We start from the raw sequence: 12,804 nt of genomic DNA, 5'->3' as shown, positions 1-12,804 counted from the left end.
TACACCAACTCCCCACCCCCAGCTCACACACCAAGCCAAGGAGGCCAGAAGGCCAGCTTCCACAGCAGGAGCCCCACTCCTTGAGACCAGCTGAAGCAGAGAGGTCCCTTTCCTTCAAGATGAGCTTCTGCACAGGTCTCTGAGTCCTAGAGCTGGCTGGGTCCCGGAAACTTTCTCCCTTTCTGTACACAGGGACCCTGCCACCAGCAGGGATCCAGAGCCCCCTTCCACGGGGACCATCCTCCAGCTTAGCAGACACTGCTGCCAAACCCAGGGTTCTTAGCCTCCAGCTCTACCACCCAATATTCTGAGCTGCTCTGGGGCGAGGGGTGTTATTTGTGACCTCAGCCAACAGATTCCATGAGAATGACCTGCTCATTTCAGGTTGTGGGTGCAATTTTAAATGTAAGACTAATATGAAAGGTGTACTAACTACACAGTAAAGATTATTATTGTCATATACTGTTCCAGAAGGTTCTCATTACAAAGCAGTCTGGGGATTGGAAAGGTGAAGGTCCTACCCAACTCAGGGAACTGTTGATGTTGCCCAAAGGCCACCTTCCACACAGTGAGACGGGGGGCGGGGGAGGAGGCTCAATGACCCCCCCGGGCAGCCGCACACCCGCTCAGGCCCCGACACGTCCGGCTGGCACAGCTCCAGAGGTGCATTGAAGGCGAAACGAGAGCTCCGAGGTCACAGCAGCTGATGGCACCACGGACAGCCAGGTTATAAGTACAGCTAAAAATTGGTGACAGCCATGTCCATCAGGTGTGTGGCTTCGCCGGTGAACTTTGATTTCCACCTGCCTTTGCATGCAGCGCTCAGAGGGGAAGCAGGCAGCAGGCTGTCAGTTGGCTAGCACCCCGCAGTTGAAGGGGAGGTCTGAAAGGAGAAGGATCAAGAGGCCTCAGGGGTCCCTAATACTGAAGTCCCTAAAGATCCAATGAGACCTTTGTGCTCCCAGGCAGTGAGCGTGGGTGAGAGGTGGCAGAGCTTCCTGGTCCAGAGCGTGGACCCCAGACCCAGACGCCCACCCTGGCTCTCTCAGGCAGGGCAGCAACCCCTCCGCTCGGGCGGCCCACTTGTCAGCACAATACCTGCTCAGGGGGTGGTTGTGAAGACCATGTGAGTCCATACACGTAAAGGGTGTAGAACAATGCCTGACACACGGCAGGTAACTGCGACATGTGTGAGCTATCGCATTGTATCTAGTCTCAGAGAAAACGCGGTACCGACTATTGGTAGTGTGAGGTAGCCCAGCACAAGGAGAGACAAACTTGGTAAGCCATAAGTGTATGAAAGACTTAGTATTTATATTTCATTTCCACTTAGCTCAGTAATTTCCATTCCTACAATTACACTGGAAGCTTCTGAAGGTCGCAGACTGTGTTCTCATCCTTCTGTCTCCCACGGCACCTGGCCTGCAGTGGGCAGGTCTGTCCACAGGCTGGTGTGACCTCCAGCAAAATGTCCTACTTCCCCAAGCCTCAGATTCCCTACCTGTCAGTTCCTGCCTCTCTCATAAAACTGTTTACTTCTGTTTCCCCAGAAACCATCTGGTGTCACGAAGGAGTTGTTGACAATCTGTTGTGAGACTAAGTGAGATTCCGCACCCTGGGAAACTTGCAAATAAAGGTGCCCCCACAGAACAGGCACCGATGTTGAATGTGCTTTGAAACTGCACTGAGCACTTTCCTGCAGAGCCAGCGTGGGGCACACACTGGAATCTTGCCTTGCTGCTGGAGACAGGCTGGGTCAAGCACGGGAATGTCTGCCATGACTGTCAGCGCCGGGTACTCAGCAGGTCTGATGGCAGGACTGAGCTGTTGCTGATGCCTCTGCAAAGCCTGGAATTTCTGGGTACGGGGCTGTTAAGCCCCTGATAGGAGCTTGCTGTCCAGTCATTTTTTCCTATCGTTTGAAAACTTAGAACACAAAACTTTCTGGCTAATGACTGTCTCCAACAAAGACAGGATCACTGTAACTATCCTCAAGTTCAAAGAATGCCAAAAATGTGGAGGAAGGAGGTTCTCCCTTTGATTCTGGGCTCCTGGGTGACACTCCTCTGGCAGGCCTGAGGAAGAGGTGACCTCTCGGGACTCATCCCCACAAGGACCCTGGCAGAGGGGCCAAGGAAAGAGGACTAAATATAGCTACAAAAGCAAATAATACCAAAAAGGGCACCTTTCACCACACAGGATAAAATGATACCTCAATAAACCTGACTTCTAAGAAAAGCAAACGATTTATGCACAGGCTGGGAGGACTTACTACACTTAGAAAATCTTTTCTACTTGAGATGCTCTGGTCACAATAAGGAAAGTCAAGGGCTGCAGGATTGTGGGGTGCGAGGACGCTCACACGACGGGGGGCAGCAAGGCTGTGATGAGCAAAGTGCTGGGCAAGAGGCCTGCGGTGGCCCAGGAGGCGAATGAAGAGCTGCCCTGCAGGGCAGGCAGAGCCACGAGAACCCACCGGGGCTGCCCAGGGAACCCAGAGGAACAGCAGCAGGAAGCCACGCCCACCTTGGGATCTGGAGGCAGGAGGAAGAGGTACCGTCACCCAAGTCCATGGAACCTGCAGCACCAGGGAGCCCACGAACAGGAGCCACGGCCTGAAACACTGCACGAAGCAGGGAGTGACAGCTGAGAAATGCCCCACCTCCTCCTGCTCCCATGCGCTGACCCCAAGGTCCTTTCTGTGGAGAACTTCCAGTTCCTCTACAATGAAGACCATGGTGCCTACTGTCAATAAAGAGAGATTACGTGATGATAAGGGAACCCATTCTGGTTTAGGGATGAGAAATAATCAGGGGCTGCCTGTTTATTCTCGTGTTCACCACTGACCCCTCCCTACCCTTCTGGTTCAGAAACTGGTCTCAGGCCGGGACTGCCACCAGATTTCACTTCCTTGAGGAGCTTCCAGCCATTCACTTCGGCTACTTCTTGGCAGACACCGAGCTAAGCTCTGAAGAAAACAAGGAAGTCAAAATAATGGGAGAGCTGAGATTCCTGTCGGGTGACACCGTTTATTGAAAAGCAATCTCACTCGATCCAGTTCACTTCCATGGAGGTAGCGACACAGAAACGTCTCTTCCCCATGACAAACCAAAGCGATCCAACCAGACCGAACGCAGACACCCAACAGAACAAGCCTCCTGGTGCTGCCAAATGACTCCCAGAAGCAGAAAAAAAATTATAAAGATAGATGATGATTGTCTCCCCAGCATTGCATTTGGCCACATATTTGTTTATTAAATAAAATATCTTTTCTTTTTAAGCTAGCTAAAGAAAATATTCTTCAGTGGGGTTAGTTCTTAAAGCAATAAACCAAAAAAAAGTATATATAATAAAATCAAAGAATGTCAGAGAGAATGTCAGAGCTGGAAAGAACCTTGGGCCCCGGCCCTCATTTATTCTGGGCGCTCTGAGGGCACGTGCCCCATCAAGGTCACCGGGATAAGAAAAACCTGGACTTGAAAACACTTCGTTCAATGCCCAATCCAGTACTCTTCTCATCCCAAAGCTACACTGCATGCATCCAGCTCACTGTCAACTCCAATACTGTGAAGAATAGCACATTTAACCTTTAAAATGGCCCATCATTTAGGGTAAGGACGCCAGGCTTCTGACTGGTGATCTGTTCTCTTTCCATGGGCATCTTTGCTCCTTGTAGCCAGCCCATGGGTACCAGGCAGAATGGACCAAAACAAGGAGCTGGGGCTTTCTTACAAACCAAGACAGACACTCACTCACTCCCAAAGCTCTCGGGCCTCAGAGCCTTCTCATCTCCTGGCCTCAGTCATGAGCAGGCCGAGGCACCACTAGGCAGGCTTCCCAGCAAATGTCTAATGATATCGGGAGCTGCAGGGAAAGCATGACCACAGTGAGGGTCACAGTGGGAGTTCCAGTGAGCCGGTCAACCAACCGCAGGCTTGTTGCAGCCCCAAGTGGGCAGGGGGTCCAGGGCTGGACGGGGACTCAGCCTGCGTCTGTTTGCATGACTGTTGTCTATCATTCCCTTTCCCCTGACTGCGCTCCAGGACTGGTGCGATTTTGATTCCTTTTACTCACCTCACATTCCCAGTGCCTCAGACCATGTCTGGCACATCGTAGATGCTCGACATACATTTGCTAAATGAATGAATGGCTAAAGGGAGGAATCTGTCCATACCCCTAATCAGAGGTGGAAGAGTGCTTGGCTCCCCAGCTCCAGAGGCCTCACCTGTGGGGGCATCACACCTGCCCTTAAACCAGGCTAATCGCTCTGAATTGTTTTGTGGGTTCAGTGATGTGGGGTAGGTAGGGCACAGAGATTCCCTGCTCCCCCACGACAACCGTCATGGAGTTCTCAGGTCCAAGGGGCTCTCATCTACTGGGGAGCTTGGGTACACTGCTGAAGCAGATTAACGTTGTCTCCTCTGCCCCATACAAGTGCACAACTCAAGGGGTTCTCTCCCTGGCCCTGACCTGTGAAAGCCCAGCTGTGATTGGACCTGGCCTCTGGATGTACCTGGGGACTGTCACAGAGGGAGGAGACATCAGGAAGGCCAGGAGGGAGTGCTGGTATACCTGGCATTCTCCCAATGCCACACTCCCTGTGATTCTCTCCCTGCAGCGTGGCCTTGCCCAGACCTCGCCACTCCCAGTCACCTCGTGCCTGGTGCTGGCTGATGTCCCTCGGCCCCAGGCATTGTTGCGAGCCTCCCAGTTCACACAGACACACCTTTGTCTGATTTCTGTTGCCTTCCTCCCTTTCCCAACATAAACCTGAGATCCTGCTCTATCTACCTCCTGTCTACACATCTCCCCAGCTTTCAAGAACTTCTTCCTTCTCTTCCCTCCCACCCAAACCCACACACACCTGCTTATCTCATCTCCGTTTTTCCATGACCTTACTGGATACCACCTGCTTCTTCCTCACCCCTAAGTCCATGAGACTTGTCCCCATATCCTCCTATTCTGCCCCCAGCAATCACCGGGTTCAAGGACCAGGAGAGCCCAATTCAGAGGCCTGTTGGAGGAGGAGGGAGGAAAGGACCAATAAGAAGTGACAGAAGGGCGGCATCATTTGTCAAAAACCTTACTTCTAAGTCTCCCCCCCCCACCCCCCGTGTAAAAGAAATGGCAGCTAGTGATTGGGAGTTATCTCAGTATGGTTCAGAAATCATAACAATGTTCTGGATAAAAATTAATAACCGAGGCCACAGATACAAGTGACCCTCTGCTTCGCTCTCCTTCCGTCAGCAAGTTGTTCACCAAGTATAAAGTCCACCTGCGTTTCTCTTCTCAGGGTTAGCTGTCCCTTGTCACCACGACAACGTTTTTTTCCAACTCTGATGTCCAAAGTGGTCTTTACTCTACCTTCTCTGTCTTGCCTCTGCTCCTGAACACTTAAAATCTAGTAGCTTCATATTTTAAAAAATAATACTCAATAGAGAGGTGTGACCTTGACAAACAGGCCACCCCAGGAAGCCTCTGTAGTGTTGTCCCACATGGAACAGCAGCAGTCGGGAGAAGGTCTGCGTTAAAATATATACAGCCCATACATCCTTTCCTGCCACGCACAGTGGCTGGTAACTAGAACTAGCATTTTGGACCCTTCCTCCTGGCGAGGGGATGGCAGAGGGGCAGGAGCAGCGATGCGAACGGCCGGGCAGACAGCTGTGCAGAGAAGACTTCAGGCTGCTAACCCATGTTTTCCCAAACCCCCCAATGGCTGGCCACTGCTAGGCCTCAGGTGTCTCAGCATTCATGCAGCAATAGCTCCCTGTCTAAGATACGAGAGCCACACTGCCACTCCAAGATCCGAGGAGGAATGGAGGTGGAGGATCAGTCAGCTGGTTCTGTGAAGAGGCAGTGATGGGTCTCCGCTGCAGACACTGTTTTCCCTGCCTCCTGCTGTGGGAGGCCAAGGTCCCTGGGAGGAAGGATGGGCCACCTCTGCGGCACTGGAGGTGGCCTCAGATCTGGCTGATGGCATCCCTGGGGAAGGTGTAGCTCAGCGGCGCCTCATAGAGGCTCCCCCCGTCGGTGCTGAGGTCGTCGTCATCATCCAGTTCGTCCAGCACTTTACTGGGCAGCTTCTTCTGCCTGCTGAAACAACACGGTGGTGATTCCTGGCCCTGGACTGGGGCGCCTCTCTGATCTGGAGGTGAAGGCTCATCAGGGTGCTGGTTTTTGACCCCATCTTAATTGAGATGTTTGATATCCAATGGGGACTTTTTTGCATTAACTTTTTGAAATATTGCACTTAATATCATTTACCTTGATTGCTGAGATTTCTGGTGCCCCCTTAAATGTTGCACCCTAATGTCAGCCCTGCTGGGGCTGGGTTCTCAATGGATGGGCCCTGTTTACAAAATCCTCAAGGGGCTGGAGTCTTTTGTCCATTTATAAGAGAACTACCAGCACGGTCAGCCTCCAAGAAAGGCTCGACTCCATGGAGGAGCATGAACCCAATCCACTCCCTCACCCCAATGCCCAAGGCAGCAACTTGGGGCAGCACCCCCACCCGACCCCCTTAAGACCATGGCAATTCTCTCCTGAAACCCAGGATATCCTAGTCCTCATGACGATACAGACCAGAACTGTATTTTACTTCTCCTGAAGTCAAGGAGTAGGCATGGTAAGGGCTAAGAGAGGAGCTGTCCCCTTCCACAGTGGTAGGAGCTAGTGTTACCTGCTCTGAGCCTCAGTTTCCCCTCATAGACAACAGGGATATCTGCTGGCTGATGTCAGGGCATTAGTGTGAGGATGACACATGTGAGACCCCACGAGCACATGGAGTAACTGAACATGGGGTGAGCGGTTCTCATCTCTAGGATGGGATGACCTCCATAAGGCAACAACAAGACACTGGCTTGAAGGAGCAGAAGTGAGGGAGCCCTAGAAGCACTGAGCTCTCCTCGAATGTCGGAGGGGGGGACAGCACCCACGGGGTCACGGCGCTTGCCCACCTTAAGTTCTTCTTCATGGAACTGAGCTGTCCCTGCAGCTGCTCGTTCACATCCATCTGCTCCTCCAGCTCCCTCTGCAGCTTCTTTTTAGAGCTTTCCAGTCTGTCGATCTCCTCCTCGGCCTCCTCTACCTGTCGCTTCATTGCTTTCAAGCGCAGGCTCAGCTGCATTGGGAGAGAGAGAGGGTTAGTGCTGGTCGCCAGCTCAGCTGCGAGGGAGGTGGGTAAGCCACCTTCTTCCCAGGCCACCAAGACATGCAAAGGCAGGCAGCCAGTTTCATGGGAAAGTGGAGATAAGCCTCTGTGGCAGACGGGTCTGCTTTTTACAAGTCAAGTTCAGGGTTTGAAGTTTGCTAAAATCCTCACTAAAGCAGCCTAGAGAGGCTCCCCTCTATGATGTAACTGGGTGGAGTGAAAGACAGGGATCAGACCACGATTCCAACACCCTCACCCCCACGGAGGCCTCACCTCCCTCTTGTCTCCCAGCCTCAGAGATATAGTCTCATTGGACATGAATCTGCAGAGGGTCCCCCACCTGGTCCTTCTGATCAGTCAGCGACAGGTGCTCATCGTCCACCTGCATCACTAGCTCCTTCACCTTCCGCTCCAGGCGTCTGTTGTTGAGCTGAAGGCTGGCCCGGTCCCTGGAAGGGTGGGGAAAGCAGAACTGAAGGCTCTCTGATCCCAGCCCCACAGGAGGCCTGGCCCAGGCCATGGAGGAGGGCAAGCCCCAGCCAGGGCTGCCTGGTCCACCCAAGGCCAAGGGTCAGAGAGACACGTGACTATAGGGAGAAAGGGCTGCTCATCAGACCAATGAAGAAATAGGGGCTCTAGGAAGGGGAGTGACTTGCCCAAGGTTTCAGAGCCAGAGAGGGGCTGAGGTGGGACTAGACATGTCCTGAGTTCTTCCTGTCCTGAGCTTTGCTTGTAAGACAGAAGGTCCCTGCCAGGCGGCCATGCTAGACTGCTCCAGCCCAGCCCCCAAGAGTCCCACTGATAACAGATCATGTGAAATGTCATACCCACATGTACGCACACCCACACCCCTCCTAAAAGGAGAGGAGCCACAAGTACAAAGTGAGGCTGGTCAAGTTCAACCCGGTGCCAGTCCTCAGGCTGCAATTTGAAAGCTAGCTGCAGAGTCGTGCTGCCGGAAAGGTGTGTGGTCACCTGGTCCCATGGCCCTCCCACCCACCGTGGGGCCCCTGCCTCTTGGTCACTTGGCCTCTGCCACACAGAGTGGGTACACTTTGCCCTCAGGGCAGAGTCAGCCCCCTTGCCTCTAATCTGGCTCAAACTTGTCACTTAGGAGGCAGCCCGTCCTACTGAGGGGACAGGGAAAGCAGCAGCAAGGACAGTGAAAAAGCCATGGACTAAGAACAGGAGGCCCAAGTTTTAGTCCAGCTACAACAATACGCAGCCAGGCTACCTTCCTCAAGTACTTGGATGGGTCTCCATTTTCTCACCTGTCGGGTGGAAATAATAACAGCAAGGCTGTACGCGCTCTGCCTTCCTGACGGGAAGGCTTCTGAGGACGGGAAGAGATACACACGTGAAAGCACTCTGTGATGTAGCGGTCACTGCCCGCCAGGCCTCCGCACCGCCGACGCGCCGCGCTCACCTCTCCTCGCTCTCTAGACGGTCCTCCAGCTCTGCGATCCTGCTCTCCAGCTGCACCACCAGCCCCTCCTTGCTAGACCGATAGGAACCTTCCAGGTGGATGATCCGGCTCTTTAAGTCCTTGCTCTGGAATCAGACGGGGAGACTGTGAAGGGCTGTGTGCCCACCACTCTGTCTGCAGAGCAGACTACAGGTGGAGCCTGCAGATGGTCAGTGACTTCACTAAGCCTGCTTTTCCCACCAGGATCCAGGGGGACCCAGGGGGACCTGGAGAAGCACCTCTGTCCTGATGGCCCAAAAGAAGAGATTCTGTCACATTCCCTGACAAGCCTGAGTGAAATCTCTGCCATGGTGTAGGATGCCTGGATGTCAGACAAGTGACCTTGGCCGTCCTTAAACCTACTGGCCGGAGAAGTGGGCTCCTTCACCGCATGTCATATTCAGTGAATGGCATGTGGAAGAAATAATGAGTCTGGTAGGTGAGCTCTGTTAGCAACTCCCGTGTTCGACAACACTGGTTCTTCATCATTCTCTTACATTAGAACTGAGCCCTTTTTGGGACCTAGAAAACACTTGCAATTCCACCTCCTCCTCCCTGCAGCTGGAAACTTCCAAGCATGTCTAATATTACTGAGAAAACCCTCTCCAGAAATAGTCTCAGAAATATCTCTCTCGGGCGAGATAGAGCCCAGAGTTTGGGGTGCTGCACAAAGCAGGTGCAAGGCGGGGTTCCAATCCAAGCCTCTCGGGGCCAGCTGCCCTCACCTGTCTCTCCAGGGAAATCTTGTCACACTCCAGGTCTTGCCTCACAGCTCTTTCCTGAAGAAGCTCATTCCTCATCTGCTCCATCTACACCAAAGAGAGCAAAAGCCGGGGGTCAGAGAGGGGTTCTTCCAAGACCCTTTGTGCCACAATGGCTCCAGATACGGAATTTCAACAACCAGGCCAGCTCCTGCTGGTGACGGGGCCTCCTGCCATTTCTCTTCTCGGGTGCAGGAGCTGTTAGGTATTCTTGGTTTCTCAGTGATGGCAAAGACAATGATATAAATGACAATAACAGTCATAGCTAACTCTGCTGCTGCATAGAACTGTGTCGCCCAAAAGATATATTAAAGTCCTAACCGCACCCCCAACCAGTGCCTCAGATGTGACCTTCTCTGGAACAGGGTCTTTACAGAGGTGGTCAAGTAAAAACGAGGCGGGCCCTGAGGCAGCATGACTGGTGTCCTCGTAAAGAGGGGAGATGCGGATGCACAGACAGATGCGCACAGAGGAAAGACGCGGCCGTGTGAAGACCCGGCCGCGGGAAGAACACCACGTGAAGATGGAGGATGGCAGTGAGGCAGCTCCAAGTCAGGACACACCAGACATGGGCAGACAACCACAAGGAGTGAGGAAGAAGCAAGCGAGACGTCTCCCGCAGGTCCAGAGGGGGGACGGCATGTCGACTTCAGACCCCAACTCCAAAACCGAGACAACACACTCCCGTTGTTCTGGGCCACCGCTCTGCGGTGCTCGGTTACAGCAGCTCTAAAAACTGGTCCACCCGCTTAGCACTCCCCACGCACTGTCCTATTCCATCCACAACAACCCCAAGAAGGAGGCGACACTGCCTCTGCTGGGGGACACTAGAGCTTGGAGAAGCCAGTCAGGCTGTACAGTGATGAACCTCCCAACTTGCCCAGGACCTCCAGTCCAAAAGCCGGGCCAGTGCCGGGCGAACATAGACAAGTTGGTCGCCTGGCTTGTCCGAAGTCTGCGCAACTAGCAGCAGGCACAGCTCGCATTCCCCTGTGCCCGGGACCACTGCACTACAAGTCCCAACTCCAGAAAGGCCTCCACAGCCAGCGTGTCTCAAATGCTGCTAGAGCACTCCCTTCATATGCCAGAAACAGAAGTCGGCAAGAACCCTGGGCAGCTCCCGGTGACCTGGCACCGGATCAACATTACTGAGGATCGCTCCTGTACTAATAAGAAATGAGCCCCACTGAGCAGCGTCCGAAAAGAAATCCAGTCGCCTGCCTGAAAACTGAGCAGCGCTGTGCCCCATCCCCAGTGGGCTTTCGGCCACAGTGAAACGAGCATCCGAGGCAAAGGCCCCCTCCCCAGATCTTGTTTCCAGGACTGTCCAGAGGAGCAAGGAGAACTAAGAAGTGAGCCAGGAAGATAAAACTGCCCCTTCTTTCTTAAGGGTCAAGTCCAGCCTGGGTAAGAGGTGTCCACACAGGAGTCCCTGATACCTGGGGAGCATTTATAACAGTCTGGCCTGTACAGAGTCCCTAGGAGTGAAAGATAGGCTCACCCTGTCCCCACCTGGAGAGCAAGGCCTGGGGGCCCCAGAAATAGTAAGAGGGGACACCACCAGACTGGTCCAGGCTAGCATGCGCTTCCATCTATCCCTGACCTGGCCTTGGGTCAGGTAAGCCGGGCAACATGGCTGGGCCGGAGTGGGTGGCAGGGATGAGACTGGCAATGGGCAGGACCTAAAGGCTTCAGACACCACAGCGGGGCAGGCTGGGACTCCCCCCACAGGTGAGGGGGTACCCATGTGATCCAAAAAAATGGTATAATAATGTTCACATAGTTGCATTTCTGCCTGACAGGCTTCTAGGGCCTGTGCATTCGGAACTGCACAGCAGAGGACGCCGTGGCCCGGGCAGTCACTCATGCAACTGGAGGAAACAGAGCTGAGACCAGGCCAGACCTGCCGCTCACTGCCCATGGTGCCACCTGCTCTCTCATGACCAACTCCGTGGGAAGGCTTCAGAGACCTAGGGTTCAAATACAGCTGCCGCACACAACCCTGAGACTCAGGGAGGCAGCCAGTCTCCTTTGGGCTTGTGTACAGTGGGGAAAAAATGCCGGCCATGCAAAGGGTCAGTGGGCAGAGCACGAACATCTCCGCCTGAGGCTGTCCCTGCTGCTCCTGGCCCCAGAGCCCTCAGAATCACATGTGGCGGAGAAGGTGCTGGGGGGTTCTTATAACTGCTATACGGGCACAAAGTCCATGGGTAACGAATGCAGGCTCACAGCCCCTCTCGGAGCGTGGCCGTGACCCAGCCGACGACACCACACATGGAAGGCGTCAGCATGGCTGGGCCACGGGGGCATGATGTGCCTCCCGGGAGAAAGTGTTCTGTTCAGGCCCCAGGCACAGGCCAGGACTTCACTGAGGACACAGTTAAACTTCCACTGCGACGGGAAGTAATAACACACACAGGCAGTGGTGGCCCAGCTTCCCCTCGTGGCTCTACGTTCACTTGTGTGTGACCTTGGCCATCCCACCTCTGGGAGGCAGACTCCTCGTTTCTAAACAACAATCTTAACAAGATGCCTATAAGGGTCCTTGGAGCTCACCTAGAACACAGTGAAAGCCCATTTTGGCAGATCCCCCACCTTTTGGGGTGCTGGGTACCCCCTCTTCTGAGGAAGCCCTAGGCCCCTGCCTCCATCCTCAGGTTCTCCACACATTTAGGAGCGTCCCCATGAAAGACCCACTCCGTCGAGGTAAGAGTTGAGTGTGTGTGTGTGTGTGAACACAGAGGCTCGCGTGCTGGCGCTGGGGTGGTCCGGAAGGATGAGGTGGGTTTGACCATTTGTTTGGACTATAACACCAGCCCTAGGACACTGTGACGAAAAGACCGACAGAGTACTCACCCCTCACTCAGCTTCGTGGGGGCCAAACGGATAAGACCCGGACTGTGTTATGGCAATGGGGAAGGGCAGTGTGCTGGGGCAGGGTGCACAGCAGGGGCCACAGCCCAGACTTAAAAGGCCCAAGAAATTCTCCAGGGAAAGGGTGCCTGGGCTGGGACCTAACTGAGAGGTCAGCGTCAGGCAGGGTAGAGAAAGGGACAGGAGAGTTGCTGCAGCTTTCCAAACCGGGGACCACCAATGGGAAAGGGCAGTGGTAAGACAGAGGCGGCGCTGGAAGAGGTGACAGGAATGAATTGTCACTCGTAGAGTAAGGGGACAGGTTAGGAGATCAGGTTGGGTGGCAGACAGGGAGTGGTCACAAAAGGCTCATCCAGAGGTGGCAAGAACGGACCCCTGCACTGCACTTACTAAAGTAAGTCTTGAGCAGTTTTACAGTGTCACTCATTTAACCCACCACGCAATGCAGTGGGCACTGTTACTATCCCCATCAATCCCTAAGGCCCAGGAGAGGCAGCAGGTACAGGTGTGGAGAATGGGTGATGCCAGAGGAAGCCACAGGACAGATGACT

The 12,804-nt window shown here is 53.9% G+C and overlaps 1 protein-coding gene across 3 annotated transcripts in view; it reads right to left on the bottom strand.

The window, feature by feature from the left end:
• Nucleotides 1–3,004: 3,004 nt before the first annotated feature.
• Nucleotides 3,005–12,804, bottom strand: part of CGNL1 (cingulin like 1) — a 98,328-nt gene continuing 88,528 nt past the window's right edge. For 2 of the 3 annotated variants that reach the window (XM_037053975.1, XM_037053978.1), the window contains exons 14-18: nt 9,344–9,427; nt 8,580–8,704; nt 7,494–7,602; nt 6,960–7,123; nt 3,005–6,096 (exon numbers count right to left, since the gene is read on the bottom strand). In XM_037053975.1, the coding sequence (XP_036909870.1) occupies nt 5,964–6,096; nt 6,960–7,123; nt 7,494–7,602; nt 8,580–8,704; nt 9,344–9,427 (615 nt within the window). In that variant the 3' untranslated portion in view covers nt 3,005–5,963. The remainder of the gene's footprint in view (nt 6,097–6,959; nt 7,124–7,493; nt 7,603–8,579; nt 8,705–9,343; nt 9,428–12,804) is intronic. The other variant, XM_037053976.1, reaches the window with a different exon arrangement.

This window comes from Sturnira hondurensis, unplaced genomic scaffold (assembly GCF_014824575.4).
Source record: "Sturnira hondurensis isolate 20B ecotype Veracruz unplaced genomic scaffold, ASM1482457v3 Scaffold0008196, whole genome shotgun sequence".
Classification (NCBI taxonomy): domain Eukaryota; kingdom Metazoa; phylum Chordata; class Mammalia; order Chiroptera; family Phyllostomidae; genus Sturnira; species Sturnira hondurensis.
The sequence above is the reverse complement of the archived record's forward strand: the minus strand, read 5'-3'. Positions and strand labels throughout refer to the sequence as shown.